Source organism: Leucopleurus acutus (genome assembly GCF_964270905.1).
Source record: "Leucopleurus acutus genome assembly, chromosome: 12".
Taxonomy (NCBI): Eukaryota; Metazoa; Chordata; class Mammalia; order Artiodactyla; family Delphinidae; genus Leucopleurus; species Leucopleurus acutus.
In genome coordinates, this window is record NC_139154.1 from 58271866 (window position 1) to 58289060 (window position 17195).

Consider the following 17195-nt stretch of genomic DNA (forward strand, 5'->3'; position numbering starts at 1 on the left):
CTACTTTGAGGTATAAATTATACAGGATAAAATGCACCCAGTCAAAACATACATTTTGATGAGTTTTGACAAATTTATGCATCTGTATAACCACTACCACAATTAAGCAACAGAATATTTTTATCACTCTAAAAAGTTCACTGTGCCTTTTCCCAGTTAAACTCCCACCTCTTGCCCTAGGCAACTACTGATCTGCATTTTATCACTGTGGATTAGATTTGTCTTTTCTAGAGCAATGAGCAAAGTCTTAGCTTGTGTCTTCTCAGTCTTGGATAGCGTTAATATATTTTTATTGTTTCAATTAGGTTTCTTAGTTGCAAAGCAGTAAAAAATAGCTCTGGCTAATTTATGCAGCAAAGGAATTTGTTGAAAGGATATGGACAGCTCATAGAATTGCTAGGAGACTGGGGAACCAAGTTTGGGATATGTGGCCAACAGCAGTGCCCCAAATCATGTAGTACAGCTGTTCTGGTGAGGAAAGGACCAAGAACAGCAGCAGCTTGAGTTACCTAAACTGTCTGTACCAGATCATGGTCACCACCACCCTCCTTGCTGCTGCTGCTGCTGCTGCTGCTGCTGCTGCTGTCTTAAGAATTCTTTCTATTTCTAAGAAAGTAGAAAGTATATCAAGTATATCTGCCTTAGGAAATTCTTCTGCAACTGCCAGTTGGGGTGGGTGTATCAAAGTGGTACCATGTGCCCGTCATACCTTAGCTGCAAGGGAGGCTAGGAGAACCTGGCACTTTCAGCCTCTATATAATGGGAGGCCTCTGATCAAGCCTCATAAGGTTGGGGAATTCCCCAATCATTGGAAATTCTAGATGGATAAAAAGAGGGCCAATGTCCACAACACTATTTTTGCTTGTTAGATTTCATTCTGAACTGGCAGTTTCATGTCTAATGGTCACAGCGGCCAGGCTACATTTGACAAGCATCTCCTGGTGTAAAAAAGTCTACCAGATGCAGAAAGTGGAGATAAGGCCATCGAGGAACTTACTATTTAATTAAACAGAAACAGATATATTAGCCTTTATGCCTGCTGAAGTTAATTTCCTTAAACTATACCCTGCTAATAAAATCAATGGGTTTAAATTAATTTATTGGATCCCCAAAATAGTATCTTAAAAACTACCATAATTTTAAGTAATGAATTTCATACTTGTCGACAAGATATTTACCTTTGAGTTTTTTAAATATAAATTCATTTATTTATTTGCTTTGTTTGTTTATTTTTGGCTGCGTTGGGTCTTCGTTGCTACGCTCAGGCTTCTCATTGTGGGGGCTTCTCTTGTTGCGGAGCATAGGCTCTAGTAGTTGTGGCACATGGGTGTTGTGGCTCGTGGGCTCTAGAGCACAGGTTTAGTAGTTGTGGCACATAGGCTTAGTTGCTCTGCAGTATGTGGGATCTTCCCAGACCAGGGCTCGAACCCATGTCCCCTGCATTGGCAGGTGGATTCTTAACCACTGCACCACCAGGGAAGCCCTACCTTTGAGTTTTAAGCTAAATATTTACTCAACAATATTTTCACTCTTCTGAAATTGCACACAATGCCTGTTGCTTCTAATAGCTGTGTTCATTTCAGTTTTTTAACGTTAACACATAAAGTAAATCCAGTCACTTCACTTGTTCCCTTACTCTTGATTTCAACTGACAGGTCCGGGGAAGAAGGGATGGCCTGATACAGGGACAATGAAGATGCAATGTTGAAGAGTAAGCTGGAGGAGAGAAGCAACAGGCACCATGGAAAAAACCAAAACAAAGCAAGGTTAGATTTCTCCTATGTCTTGCTTTAAGGTTCAGGATTTAAGAAATGTAGGTTGTGGGCTTGTCTTGCCCTTGTCTCAAAACATGATAATATGTTAACCTGACTATTCTCATTGCCTTATCATAGTAGAATGACCACGAAGAGCATAGACTTGGTGCTGGGGAAACAGGAAACGCAACATGTATACATACAATTTGAGTAGTTATGTTACTTTTCTTAGCAATAACTTTGGGACTGCCTCAGAACGACCTGCTGAATAAGGCCAAGATACATATTCAACTAACAGACATCCAACACCTCCTAGGCTGGCCTAGAAACATAGGGCTTTCTCTTTTAATCTTTACCATATAGAATCAACCATATAAAAGTAGGTTCTATTATCATCTCCAATAGACAGGTGAAGAAACAGTCATAGAGAAGTCAGGCTACAAACCACGACCTATCAACGTTTGATTCGGGAGCCTGGTCTCTGTTCCCAAGTTCTGGTTCTTGACATTATACCAGGCTGTTGGGACATAGCATAAAATGGGCTAAGTAATCTTTACTCAAGCTTGTGTGGGGAATTTTGGTAATCTCTAACCATCTGGATTTTATAGGGACAGCCCTCAGTGTGTATAAATTCTGGGCTGAGGTTACGTATTATGAACTTAACATACCGAGGCTGGTTCCTCTAAGGAAGGGTTCACTATACCTGCATGTCTTAGGAGAACAATATACACATTCATACAACCAAATATTTGCAACCAGGGGTTTCATCTATAAACTGCTTGATTCATACAATGTGATTCAATTCATACAATTCATACAAAGGAGATGTAGCTAAGTGGATGAGTAAAGGGCTTCATGTGGGCTGCATGTTTTACATGGATTGCCTCATCTTCAGAGCCAACCAATGTGATTCTAAAAGGTACATTCTAGGCCAACCTTTTTTCCTCCCTAGGTATAAATGGTATTTATAACCTACTACTTCCTTTGTGTTTGACCTGTGTTTCACAGTCTCTGGTGTTGACAGTATTGTTTTCTTTCTGCCTGCATCATTCCCAGACCCTTTGCATTGACAATTCCCTTCTATCAACCCTCTTGTCCAGGAGGATGGCAAGGTTCCCTTAGCTGATCTGGGCAGTGACAGAAGGGCAAAGTTCAGAGGTTTAGCGAGGATCAGAGGCAGGAGGAGTAAGGGATATTTTATAGAGGCCTCCTGAGAACAATAAAGTGACAACTGAATAGATGCCTTCCTGACTGTGGAACTATCCCCTCAAGTAAACCTCAGTCAGCCCCCAAAATCAGAGAGAGACCCTTCATGGGCATTCCCTTCTGACTATTTAATGATTACCCGTCATTCAGTTTGATTGAGAAACTTCCCCACCACGATAAAGCATGGTTTTCTACTATAAGAGTTACATCAGGTAGATATGGTTTGGTCATTAGGATGTAATATAAAATTACCTACACCAATTTATCTTCTGTTCTGGTTGAATCATTGGCTTCCTGTCGTGCAGGCACAGATTTAGGATCCTATAAGTCCCCTTATTCCCTGCATGTGTCTGAAGAGAATAGGGACAGAATGAATTGTGTTGATTAAACAAAGCTCTTTCTCCCTACAGGAGAGAATGAACATAAGCCGATGAATAATCCTTCCACACAGATTTACCAGGTAAAGACACAGATTGTTTTGAGCTCTCCTATGTGTCACAGTGATGACTGTCCTTTATGTACAAATTTTTTTGGCACTCATAAAAGCTTCTACATATATCATTGTATTTGTTCACTTAAGGTTGTGGGATAGGCAGGGACAAAGGAACCATTCACTTTGTACTTTTGAGAAAACTGATGACTGAAGGACAACTTATCCAGTTTATAAATTACAGCACCACCACTCCCACATCAATGCTGCTTTTCTTCCTGTTGCCTCCATCAACCTGGCATTACACTGTGCGATAACATTTCAGTCAGGAGTGAGAGATCTACTTTTCTTAGTTTCTTATTTTAGCAGGGAGAACTGAAAAGAAAAGGGGGTTAATATTGCAAGTGTTCAAATACGATAATAGAAAAAAATTTAATCTCTTTTTAAACAATGGGAATAATTTGATTTACAAGGGAGATAAATGTTCCGCAAAATTTTATGTAATATGTTTGCAACAAGAGTCACATTGGGCTGCTTTGGCTCTCTACATAGCATTTCTTTGGCTTCTATCTTCCGCATGTGATTTAAAGTAAATTTCTGTCCTTAAAAATCATAGCGATTATTCTGACATAATTTGTAATGTAAAAGGAGCTTGGGTTAGGGAAACCCATGCTCCTCTCTAGACTTAAGACATTGTTATCTGGAATACATGAGAAGGAAGAAAGAATTGGCAGGGTTTGATGGGGGTTGGGAGAAAAGGTGATATCAAAGTTGGCTCTAAGGTTTTAAGCCCTGGTAACTAGGAAAAAGAGTGGTCTCCCAAATAGAGATATAGGAATCCAGAGGAGCAGGTAGTTTGGGGGAAATGTAATTTAGATTTGTTGAGTTTAAGTAACAGTAAAGTGAAAATAACAACTAGTTCCCAAAAATATCATGCAAGAGATCATTGCTGTGGACCCAACTAGGGCAAGCCAGCACAAGATTATGAAAACATTTTAATCATGTTGCTCCTAGAACCAGACCAGCAATGAGAAGGGGTGAAGGAAACAGCCTCATTTCAACTTAATGCATATTTATTGAGCAGTTACTACGTGCAAAGTCTTCTGCTTGGCCTAACGGGAGATGAAACAGATGAAACAGACATTCTCATTGATTTTTAAGTGTCCATACAATAAATAGCTCATACAAGGTAGGCTGTTGGAAGAATTACAACAGAGGTATTGATAAAATTCTATGGAATTTGGACAAGGGATGAATTAATATTGACTGAAGGATTTGGAGCAGGCATTTAAGGACGAGTTGATCATTGGTAAGTGGATATGTGGGAGGGTATTTCAGGCAGAGGGACTAGCCTGAACAAAGGTCTGGAAACCAGAGTGAGTCTTCACTCAGTGCTGATTTGATGCTTTACTTGTCCAAGACCTCCAAAAGCCTTCCCCGCCCACCTCCCCTCTGTTAACATCTGACCTTTGTATGGCATTTGAATGAGTGTGACTACCTCTTTAAACTCAGGTATGATTTAAAGTCTATTATAGATTTAATGTAGGTCACTCCCTGAATGTTGGCTAAATATAGCTGCAGTGGGGGTGGCCTCATTCTCTTATTGCATCACAAATCCAAGTACATCTGTTCACAGAGGAACAAGTGAAGCAGTAGAAGTGAAGTTGGCCTATATGACCTCTGTGATGCTGTGATTACAACCCCATCCTTGTTTTAAAAGAATGTCTCCTAAGCCCCAGTCTGTTTACTCCAAGCAACATTTAACCAAAAGAAGATGAAGGAGGAGAAGTAAAGAAAGAAGAAGAGGAAGAGGAAGGAGGGATGCAGGGAGAAATTAACTATAATAGATACAATCTATACTAAAGAGGGAGAGCAAAATATGAAAGTTGAAGTGTCGGGAATTCCTGGTGGTCCAGTGGGTAAGACTGTGCTCCCAATGTGGGAGGCCTGGGTTCGATCCCTGATCAGGGAACTAGATCCCACATGCATGCTGCAATGAAGAAGTCAGCATGCCGCAACTAAGACCCGGTGCAGCCAAAATAAATAAATATTAAAAAACAAAAAAACCTGTGACATCGAAAGTTGAAGCAACATATGACATTTCAGCCATTTTCTATCTCCTTATTTTATTTTCTCAATAGACTCCCCCATCCCTACCTGACATTATAGTAAATATTAACTTGCTTATTTATTTTTTAACTGTCTGTCTCCTTCTCTAGAATGTAAGCTCCAAGGGCAGGGATTAGTACATTTTGCTCTCTGTGGAACTCTCAGAATAAGTATAGTGCCTGGAACACAACACATATTCAATAAATATTAGTTGAATGAATGAATGAATATCGTGAGATGTATGTATCGCTCTGAGCCAAGAGGTCTGATGCAGTCATATAGGCTGGTGCCAAATGGTATTTGGAAAATTGTCCGGTTCTTTGCAAAAGAAAGAAGTGATTCTCAATTCATACTCTAATCAAAATAAACTCAAAAGTGGATGAAAGGATTAAATATTTTTAAAAACCATAAAATTTTAGAATTAGTGAATATTTATTTTGTCTCTGGATGTGAAATGTCTTTTTAAGTAAAAAAGCACTGGAAGAAATCACAAGGGAAAGGTTAGAGCGTTCATCACATCACAATTAAAAATGTTCCCAATGTAAAAATATTTTCAACAAATTCAGAGACAAATAACAAAATTGGAAAAATTCCTACCAAAATATTACAGAGGTTTAATGATGTATAAATAGTTCATAGAATTAATAAAAAGGAAACTTCTGAAACCCCGGTAGAATACGGGCAAAGAACGTAATTTCCCAAAGTAAGATTACAGATGGCTAACAAATGGAAGAAAAGGTTGAAGCTCAAAGAAACAATGATTAAAACAAGGAGTATTAGTTTTTGACTACCTAATTAGCAAATTAAAAAATACAGTATAATAGTATTTATATCTGATGAGTGTGTGTGTAAATTGGTGGAACCTTTTATGAAAATTAATAGTTAAAATGCAGAAAAAGTGTTAAAATGTTTGTACCCCAAATTGGTTCCCTGTTCGTTCAATGGACGTGACCTCCTTGGTAACAGTAAGGTACCATGACCTAAATCGGGTCACAGAAGGGAACAGGAGAATGAGAACTACCATCTCCCAGTTCATTCCAGGTAGAATTACTGTGGACCAGGTGAATCAGTGGGGACACGCTGACTGCTCCTTAGCTTAGTATACTTCCTTATATTTGAATGCAAGTCTGTCCCCTTTCCTTCCTGTCCTTGGTCCACTGCACATGGCCCTCTCAAAGTCCACCCCAATATCTTCTCCAGAGTCACACTGTGTTGCTTCAGCCTTGATTACTTCATTTTGAATATGTATTCTAAAATTATGATTCCATTAACATAAGAAGTGGGGGTCGGGTGTCCCCAGTTAAGGCAACAGATGTGGCAACTGCGCAATTTACTTCTAGCTCAACCCTCACACTAATGATTTGAACTCCAGCTGTGTTTTTGCCTCACTTGTGGCCTTAGCAGTGTAGACTCTTCAGCTTCCACCAATTATACTACCTATGTTTCATACATCTTGTCTGAGACATGTTTCTCCGAATACGCTAATTTAGGACATCGCACATCATACAGCATGTTTCTAAGAACATACAACCATATTGTTATAACTTTTCAAACCCTCTGGTCAAATACATTTTGTATAATTATTAATTAATTAAATACGTTGTCTCCTTCTAATACGGTAGATTGCCCTTTGGGTCAATACATCCTAACATCCTTTGACTCACAGTAATTTCATATTTAGGAATTCATCCTAAGGAAATAACCTGAAATACATACAAATCTTTAAATAAAAAGCATTCTAGGGGCTTCCCTGGTAGCTCAGTGGTTGAGAGTCCGCCTGCCGATGCAAGGGACATGGGTTCGTGCCCCAGTCCGGGAAGATCCCACATGCCGCGGAGTGGCTGGGCCCGTGAGCCATGGCTGCTGAGCCTGCGTGTCCGGAGCCTGTGCTCCGCAACAGGAGAGGCCACAGCAGTGAGAGGCCCATGTACCGCAAAATAAATAAATAAATAAATAAATAAATAATAAATAAATAAATAATTAAAAAAAAATAAAAAACATTCTATTCCAATGCATTATTTTATATTGAAAAATTACAAACAGGGCTTCCCTGGTGGCTCAGTGGTTGAGAGTCCACCTGCCGATGCAGGGGATGTGGGTTCGTGCCCCGGTCTGGGAAGATCCCACATGCTGCGGAGCAGCTGGGCCTGTGAGCCATGGCCGCTGAGCCTGCGCAACTGGAGCCTGTGCTCCGCAATGGGAGAGGAGAGGCCACAACAGTGAGAGGCCCACGTATCACACACACACAAAAAAATTACAAACAACAAAAATTTCCAACAAGGGTGACTGGGTAGGTAAACTCTGGCACATCTGTAGGATGGAATATTATATAGCCATTAAAAATACCTACTTAGATAAAAATTTGAAGGCTAAGGGAAAGGGCTTATAAGAATGTTAGCCAGAAGAAAAAAAAAGGGGAGGGCAGAATCAAAATATATCTTTAGTGTGATTTCAACAATATAAATATCTGCATTTATATTCACAGCACAAATTACAAGGAAATATGCCAAAATGTTAATGGTTATATTAATGAGATTTGGGGTGACTCTCTTTTTTCTTCTTTATTTTTCTCTGTAATGAAAATAATTTAAGAAAATGAGTTATGTACCCAAAGAAACTCTAACTGAAAAACTATGGGAACCAGTCCTGCAGTAATAGGTTTCATCATCAAAACTGCCACTGAACATTTTCTAGGATTTGTAAGCCCTGTTTGAGCCTCAGTCTCTTTTCAGCATTGAGGAATGTCCTTCTAACTCCAGAGAGGTTAACTCTGCTAGACCTGTGGTGCATCCAAGGATGGATAAGATAAATTTCCAGCCCAATGGGCTTCACAGCAGCCTCAATAGTGCCCTGTGAGAATGACTTTAAGGATCAACCTCTGCAGGGAGTGTAGACGAGTAGGTTTGGGAAATTTACTCTTGACTGATCAAATGACTCACCTACTTTGTGTTTTAAATCACTGCATTAAATTAATTGCAATGGATTAGTTTGTTGCATTGGATTAACAGAGGCCTACAATTAGGAAGTGGCAGCTGGCAGAAAGAACCTGTTCCTTCTGTAGCAGCCACAATTTAGGGGGAAGCCAAAGCAGTTACCTTGCCATCCTTGCCATCATGTGCTACTTCAAAATACCTGGGCTTTTGCTCCTGTAGAGCCTTTAGACAGGTGTTGCAAGAATTTGGCATATCTTGTGGAGATTTCTCAAATCTTGACATTTATGACTTTGCAGAGTTCTCAAGGCACAGGCCCAGTCCCTGAATTTGCTTCATAGCAGCCTTCTGACCTTAATAATGGGACAGAAAGGAAGGAGAGAGAAGTCTGTGTAAAAAACAAGTTGGAACAACTTACATAATTCATGAAAATTTAGTTTGAGGGATCTTTGGTGGAAAAAAAATGGGAAGACATTGACTAAAATTCATCTTGAGAAGAGTTAAGAAGCCAAGAAAGTAAAAGAAATTGAGAGACAGAAATTAGGAGCATGAAATAGGAAGAATTCGGAATCCCCTCCCCTATTTCTTTGAGCCTAAGATGCCCTCTGTGGACCGTAGGCTTCGAAGTACAAGTCTTCCCTGCACCTGCCTCCAGTGGGAGCCCGCCTCCAGCGGCAGGATGGAGGGATCATAACCTCTCTAGAGCAGCTTCATGAAAAAATCAACGAGATGAGGAACGTGTTCAACTCGCTGGAGAACAAGGTAGACACCCATTTCTAATCCTGGGGGTGGGCTGCGGGCTGTCAAATAAGAAAGCTGCAGAGAGAGCAGAAAAAGACAAGTCCATGTCTTCAGAGTATTTTTTTATTCACAAATGAATGGCTAGTTGGTACCAGAAAACCAGTCTGTAGCAGCTAAAGATTTTAAGAGCCCCAAGCACCTTAAAAATGACCTGTTGTCTCAGGTGTGTGATTGTATTGACTATGGCATCCGCTCCCTGGCTGATCAGTGGTTGTGAAGCTGTTTATAAAGCAGTAGTGTTACTTCAGTGGCAGGTATCTAGGGAGCTCAAAGTAATACATGGAAAGGAAATGGGCTCATAGCTCTAAATGGTTTCAGAATTCCCAAAGTCCCTATACAACCTGGCTGTTAGTGAAATGTATTGATAATTCTTAATTTTTTGAGAACTGGGGTTCTACAGGTGAGGAAAATCCTTTCCCCAGGGCTCTGCTGCTTCCTTTTGCCTCCTGGGGAAAACTCCACACATCCACCTAAGGGAGCAGTGAAAATGAAACCTATTTCTGTTGGAAAGTGGTTCCCTTTTTTTTTTTCAAGCAGGAAATGTGAGTGAATCTCAGGCTTCCTTCCTTCAATTTTAAAACTTGCCTAGGTTTTGCTTTGATTTTATATGGTCATCGATTTCATTTTGCTCACAGAAGATGAATTTATATAATAAAAATTACCAGATCAAATGTAGTTGATCTGGTGATTTAATCCATCATGACAACTGAATTAGGACATGTGCCGAAATCCATCACAGAGATTAATTAAAATTAAAAATGACTGGAATGAAAAACAGATTGCTCACGTTGTTTCCCAATCTTTCAGCTCCAAACACTTGACAGGGCGTGCTTTTTCCCTCAGAATGACCTCTTTGGTTCCTCATATTTCCCCCTCCTCCTAGCCCTCGAAAGAAAACTTTGTGAAGCACAGTGAACCACAAAACCCTATATTTTGAAAATACGGTGTAGGAGAGTAAGTCTTCTTATAATTGGAGATGCCACTGCAAGTTGGAACCATTTGGATAATCAGGTTCTAAAAGTGTTTAGATATATACATTTGAAGAAATTTTGTTAAGGTACTGGACTTTAATTTCCATCCCTTTAAAATAAGCATACTTGGTGGATACTTTTAATTGTAGAATAAACCTTCTAAAAAGTTCTGTTGTAAAAAGCAATCTGGAGCTAAGCATTCCTCTGCTTAGCAGAGTGTAAGATCATAAATATTATGAAAGTAATGTTATTATTATCTTATTGTTATTATTATCTTAACTTTCTGTCTGTTGAAAATGCTTTTTTCATTTATTCAATAAATAAAACTGGGGCTTCCCTGGTGGCGCAGCGGTTGAGAGTCTGCCTGCCGATGCAGGGCACATGGGTTCACGCCCCGGTCTGGGAAGATCCCACATGCCGCGGAGCAGCTGGGCCCGTGAGCCATGGCCGCTGAGCCTGCGCGTCTGGAGCCTGTGCTCTGCAACGGGAGAGGCCACAACAGTGAGAGGCCCGCGTACCGCAAAAAAAAAAAAAATAAATAAAAATAAATAAAACTGAACTTTAGAAGTGCTCCATTTTCTCTACATTTCTGTTTGTGCTTAACTTTCTGATTTGCTACTTAAAGGGGGAAAAGAATTAAAATTTCTTGAACACATTTTATGTATCAAGCATATGCTGTGGCAGGTACCTTACCTACATTTACTCATTTAATTCTCAAGACAGCCTAGTGAAATGTTATCACAGCTATTTTATGAATGAGGAAACTGCTACAAAGAGGTTAACCAGCTTGGCTGGGGTTTTAGTACTTGTAGGAGAATGCTAGGATTTATACCCTGTCTGACTCCAAAATTGACACCCTTTTCATGGTTGGAAGTTGACAATAAAAATCCAGTGTGCATTCCTACACAACTGGGCTTGATGGCTGAAGATGATTCACATCACTATCAATGTGCTGAACTTCTACTGTTGTAGCTATTTCCTGCCACTGGAAATACCATTATCTCCTTTTCCATGATATCATCCAAGAATATTTAAAAAAAACAACAACTTATTCCCTTTCAAAGAAATATTCAGATATGCTTAATTATTACTCTTTTTATCGTTTCATTTTTTAAGGAAAAAATATCTGAATTTCTTCAACATCCCTTCTTTCGTGGAATTTGAAGAGTTACAGATCGACACTGTCTTTCACACGCATATGTTGCTTTTCAAGTAAATCTCTTTTTAATCAAAAGTGTGAGAATAAATAGTAGCTTGCAGAAGCACTTGCCAACTTAATTAAAATTGCTTGCTTTCCTGTCACTATCAAACTTCAGCATGTGTGATATAAAGAAGATCCTCTTTTTCCTAGATGAATGGGGCCAAGGTTTCCTTAAGTTGTCCAAACTTTAGTCTTCTAGTAAATGAGTTCTGCACATGTTCAAGAGCCTGATTTCTCAAACAAGAGAAACGTCCGAGGTGTCAGTGATACCATTTATAATAATTTATAGCAAACTGAATTCACTCTTTGTGTATTATTTAGTTGCAGGCTCTAGCCTCTGAACTCAAAACTGGCTTCACAGAAGCAATGCAAGAACTGTCAAGAATTCAACATGGAGAATATGCTTTGGAAGAGAAGGTTAAGAGCTGCAAATGTTCCATGGAAGAAAAAGTTACTGAGATGAAGAATTCATTGAACTATTTTAAGGTGGGCCCCTCTCTATTTCCCTGCTGAAGAGAGATTCCTGGTCTTAGTAACAGAAGTAGAAAACTTGCCTTTTTGCCTAGCAACCAAATACAAGAGTATTCCTCTGACCCATTCACTGATTTTCATGGAAAAATATCTATATCATGTTTTTACTTTCTTGGATCTCTGTGTTAAAATTAGAAGCTACAATAGAAGTAAAATTGTTATCTCTCATTCACTGATTCAACAAGTATGTATTAAAAGCTTACTGTGTACTAGATATCATGTTATATACTTTTACTTCATATACCAGGTTAAATACATATCAATTCTTATTTTTTAGGAAGAGTTGAGCAATGCCATGTCAATGATCCAGGCCATTACTTCCAAACAAGAAGAAATGCAACAGAAAATTGAACAGCTTCAACAGGAGAAGCGAAGAGAATCTCGAAAAGTTAAAGCCAAGTGAGTGTCTGACCAAAAAATTGACCAAAGGCAAACCCGTAAGCAGCGGCTTGTACAAAGGCACCAGGAACACCTTCCCCACTCTTGGTGTACAGCTGGCCACTGGGCTCCATGGGCCAGCATGTGATGGAGGTTATGCAGCATAAAAGTTGGTTAATACTAAAAATGAATGGTAATAGAAAACGCACTTAATACAATAGGAAGTTAAATGAAAAGGATGTAAAGTGCCATGTAGAATTTAATTTCAACTGTAAAAACATGTAAAATAACAACTAGAAAGATATATTTAAATTACGACTGTGTTAAGATAGTGGGGTCACCAGTGATTTTCTCTCTTTATTAGTTTTCTGAAATTTCTCTAATACTATTATTTGACTTTGATCATTGAAAATAAATTTATGTTAAACAATCTCTCCACCAGGTTGAATCAAGTAAAGCTTCACCAATAAACAGACATAATCTTCTTTGTTATATGTTTTAATATTATCAGGTTTAAAATAGAAATAATATGTGTGTGACCCTGGAGAATGGTTCATTGTTTTCAGTTGAGGACCTGCTCCTTCCTGCTACCTTTGTGTTGGTTTGTGAAGAGAATGTAAATCATCCCAAGCAAACTGACACCGCTGTAAACTCTGTGAAGGTCTTGACCACAGGGAAGCCAGTAACAGAAAAATATGAATATAGATATTACAATTAGAAGGTGATTTGTAGATGTTTGATTTTTTTTCTCCAGCTTTGGTAATGAGTCATGCAAACTGCTAGTATTTAACTGTTTTTAACTTATAAAAACAGCAATTTTGTAGGGTTCAGAAGTTTCCTTGACCTATTCTGAACTTGCTGTCTTCTTACCCCATCATGTATTAAGATCCTTTGTTTTCCTTCCTTAGGAAAACTCAAAAAGAAGAACATGGCTCACAGGCCGGACCTGCTCAAGCACAAGGAAGTCCTTTCCGTTCCATCAACATCCCTGAACCTGTTCTTCCAAGTGAAGACTTTACAAACCTTTTGCCTTCTCAGGCCTATGAAAAAGGTACAGTTCACACACCATACTGAATTAGCCAAGTAGTTCTTCCTTGGTTCCTAGGGCTTAAGTAACGTTGAGAATAGGCTTCCATCATCCATCCTTATTAGAGGAAAATGGGGTATTGCTCAGAATTTTTCCTTTTGTAACTGGAATGTAGAAGAATCCAGGGGATCTAAGAGATGGGGAGAGTCTGCCCAATTTTAAAAGATTTTCTTTTGGGGGAAAATACTAATCTGGGTATTCTAAGTTTCAAATGGATTGGAAATAACTTACTGCACAATAATACTATATCAGCCATAGGAGAAAAAATTTTTAAATTATTCACTCTAATAAATTGTTTTCTTTTCTACAATATTCTCAATCCTTGTCTCTCTGCATAGACATAAAATTGTGTGTTCTCCTTTTTTTTTCAGCCAAGTTTTCACGGATATGAGAAATTCATATCTGCTCTAACTGGCAGACAGTGATGTCAGCAACAATCTAACTCTGTACTCCCCTTTGTCTGGAAAACTGATCTGGTGTTGTTTGTGGGCTGAAACAGCCACAGGCACATCCCTGATCTGGGATGATGGAACAGATGTTAGCAAATAATTGCATGTGGCAGTACTGAAGAGACTGGCTTTCCAAGCGATGTCGTTAACCATGTTCGATTACATGTTTGCTACATCTTTGTATCCTCAACAATGTCTAGCAAGCACCTTATACGAAGGAGTATGAATGTAGATATTAACATTGGGTGAATTTTCCTCTTATTCTGGTCTCATGTCGTAAGTCTCCAAAAGAGGCTCAGTGACTTCTAGATCAATTGTAAGCTCCTCAAGGGCAGCACTGGTGGTTTTCTACCCTTATGGCTTAAGAAACAATGTGGCTCATATATTCAAAGACAATAAATGTGCTTTGGATAACTGAATTTCAAACTCCTAATCAAGTGGCTTTTAATAGGTATTAACTTTAAAGTACAGATTTGTTTTTTTATTTTTAGTTTTTACCCATTTGAGTAGTTTATTTTAGAGACTCAATAGGTACAGCCTGGGAAAACTCATTTGATCCATCTGGGGAGTGGGTTCATCACAGGTCGTCCTACTTTCTTTGCTCCGTGTCATAGAGAGCATGACATAAAAGGATGATCTTGTTAGGGAAGAATATAGAATGGACTTGGAAGGTAGAGGTCAGATCAATGTCAAGCCTGGGGCAGCTGACCATGTTCACAAGATAAAAGATTAAAAGTTATATTTGCAAAAAAAAAAAAAAAAGTTATATTTCCAAAGTGCCCAGGTGGATTTAAACTCGCTGTTTGGTGGCAAATTCTCCTTTCTTCCTTGTTATATGGGTATGGCTTATATAATATAGTTTATTCTACTGAGTTACTACAGAAATTTGGGGATAATGTGCTGTAGTAAGACATTCTGGATACGATCGGTGGTAGGTTATGTTAAAACTCAGGGTCGAAGGACCAAACTTTTAGAAAGCGTTGGCTTACCCACTGTTAATTATAAAATGGTGCCATTGTTAACTACTGACCCCAAATTCAGTATCTTAAAATAGCAAACATTCATTATGTCAGTTTTTCTGAGTCAGGAATCTGTGCACAGCTTAGCTGGGTGCCTCTGGCTCAAGGTCTCTCATGAGGTTGCAGTCAAGGTGTAGCCGTCCCACTACCCTTCCTTCTATCCATCCATCCACCCCAGGCACTGATTTAGGTGGTGGGATTTCATAATGAACAAAACAACAAAAAGTCCTTCCCTCTTGGAGTTCTTGTTCTGAAGGAAGCAGACAACGAACAAGACAAATAAAACACGTAGTATGTTAGATGTGATGACAAATAAGGAAACAGAGGTGTAATTTTAGAGAGGGTGCCAGGTAAAGACCTGAAGGAAGTGAGAAAGTTAGTTTATGGATATCAGGTGGAGGGAAGGGAACAGCCCCAAGGTCCTGGTAGGAACATAACTGATGTGCCCAAGCAATAGCAAGAAGACCAGTGGGGCTAAAGCAGAATGAACAGGGAGACAATAGGAGATGTGGGTTTTTTGGTTTTTTTTTAAAGAAAGAAAAATATCAGGCAGGGGAGGGGGCAGGTATTTCAGGGCCTTAAGATCAATCTAAGATCTTGGGCCTTCGCACTGAAATGGGAAGCTGTTGGAGGGCTAAGCAGAGGCTCGACAGGGTCTGCCTTACATTTTAAATGCATCTTTTGGCTCTGCTCAGCATTACCATCCTCATCATCATAGTTACACAATAATTAACTCTTGCTGTGTGCAGTTTAGAAATGTTATCTGATTTAATTCTTAGGGTTATCTATGAGTTAAGTAGCACTTATTATATCTTTTTACAAATGGGAAAATAGTACTTATCATACTATATTGTAATTCTCTTTTTTCTTTTTTAACTGCTCTGGCTCCCCCAGTCAAAGGTAAGCTCTGTGAGTCTATCCCTGTTCCTAGCTCATAGCAGGTGCCAGTCTATGATAGTGAAATGAATACTGACTGAAAGCTTTCCTTCTTCCGCAGCTCAAGAGGCCAGATCCATGCATGTGGGAGATAGCAATGTGAAGGGCATGATGGGTCCTGGTGAGTGGCTCTTCTCTGAGTTCTCTTTTCTTCTAGCAATTCCCCCCTTTCCCTTCTGCTACCTTCCCTGTTTCTACTCCCTAAGTCCCAAACCAGGCATGAAAGAACCCAAGCGAGGTAAAGCACTGTGGTTACTAAGATTCCAAGACGTGTGCTGGACTAGGTTGGTGACTCAGTGAAACCCAAAGAGAGAGAAGGGGCAGAGAAGTTTAAGACAAAACCAGTGTTCTTGGTTCCTTTGGTCTCATTCTAGTTACCAATGAATTTACACTTGCTGAGAACTCACAGGTGTAGGTAGCATGACATAAGTGTTCTGTGGACCACACACCTTATAGTTTATGTAATTTAAAAAGTTGTTTATTTAAGAGATAATTCACCAGAATTTTATAAACTATTTCATCTTCCCTCCCTCCCTTCCTCCTGCCTTTGGGAAACTTACCATCATTAAGGCCAAGAAGGACAAACTCCAAAATAAGACATTGTGTTTGGCACCCTTCTTCCTCCTCTTTCTGTATTTTCTTCCCTGGCGTGCTCACCTGAGAGGCAGCAGGTATGAGGAGTCAATACATACTATTATAAGTTAGTTACATTATTTTATAAATTTATTTTTTAAAAGTCCTTATTCAGTAGAGACTGTGTACAAAGAGTGAGAACAGAGACCACAAACAGAGAAAGGTGATGCTTTGCAATTGTGGAGGCTTTTAATCCTTAATTGATATATTTAATCCTCAAGGGATAGTTGTACCCAAGCAGAGGCATAATATTTAAGAGTTCGTAACAAATATAATCTTTAAACGATCAGAACTTGATGGCAGACGTTATTTTTCAGGAATGAACCCAACAACTCCAGAAGCAGAAGAAAACCTTAAGACTTGCCTCTCGGCTGATATCCAACACAAGGGCCATCTTCCACCTGGTGTGTGGAGGCAGCCAAAGGATAGTAAAGAATGGGGTGAAGAATATGTCACGAAAGACCACCCAGATAAACTCAAGGAAGCTGGCCAGGGCAGACACAGCTCCTTGGAAAACATTTTATGTGAAACCTCTTTAGCTGGTAAGTCCCAAGGGGCAATTTATTTATTATTATATATATTTTTTTGCGGTACGCGGGCCTCTCACTGTTGTGGCCTCTCCCGCTGCGGAGCACAGGCTCCGGACGCGCAGGCTCAGCGGCCATGGCTCACGGGCCTAGCCGCTCTGCGGCATGTGGGATCTTCCCTGACTGGGGCACGAACCCACGTCCCCTGCATCGGCAGGCGGACTCTCAACCAC

The 17195-nt window shown here is 39.5% G+C and overlaps 1 protein-coding gene and 1 long non-coding RNA gene across 6 annotated transcripts in view; one reads left to right on the forward strand and one right to left on the reverse strand.

Moving 5' to 3' along the window:
• The window catches only part of LOC309969862, a 50115-nt gene that overhangs the window by 23941 nt on the left and 8979 nt on the right, over nt 1-17195 (reverse strand). Inside the window, exons 2-3 of one of the 4 annotated variants that reach the window (XR_014326649.1) lie at nt 16363-16459; nt 8595-8782 (exon numbers count right to left, since the gene is read on the reverse strand). This is a non-coding gene — a long non-coding RNA (uncharacterized lncRNA). Of the gene's footprint in view, nt 1-8594; nt 10918-16362; nt 16460-17195 lie in introns of those variants that run through there. The other 3 variants (XR_014326650.1, XR_014326651.1, XR_014326652.1) reach the window with 3 other exon arrangements.
• The window catches only part of ARHGEF33 (Rho guanine nucleotide exchange factor 33), a gene marked incomplete at its 3' end in the record, with an annotated part of 48073 nt that continues 30964 nt past the window's right edge, over nt 87-17195 (forward strand). For both annotated transcript variants that reach the window (XM_082851873.1, XM_082851874.1), the window contains exons 1-7: nt 87-1766; nt 3371-3420; nt 11724-11888; nt 12211-12332; nt 13220-13362; nt 15864-15923; nt 16753-16977. In XM_082851873.1, the coding sequence (XP_082707999.1) occupies nt 1742-1766; nt 3371-3420; nt 11724-11888; nt 12211-12332; nt 13220-13362; nt 15864-15923; nt 16753-16977 (790 nt within the window). In that variant the 5' untranslated portion in view covers nt 87-1741. The remainder of the gene's footprint in view (nt 1767-3370; nt 3421-11723; nt 11889-12210; nt 12333-13219; nt 13363-15863; nt 15924-16752; nt 16978-17195) is intronic.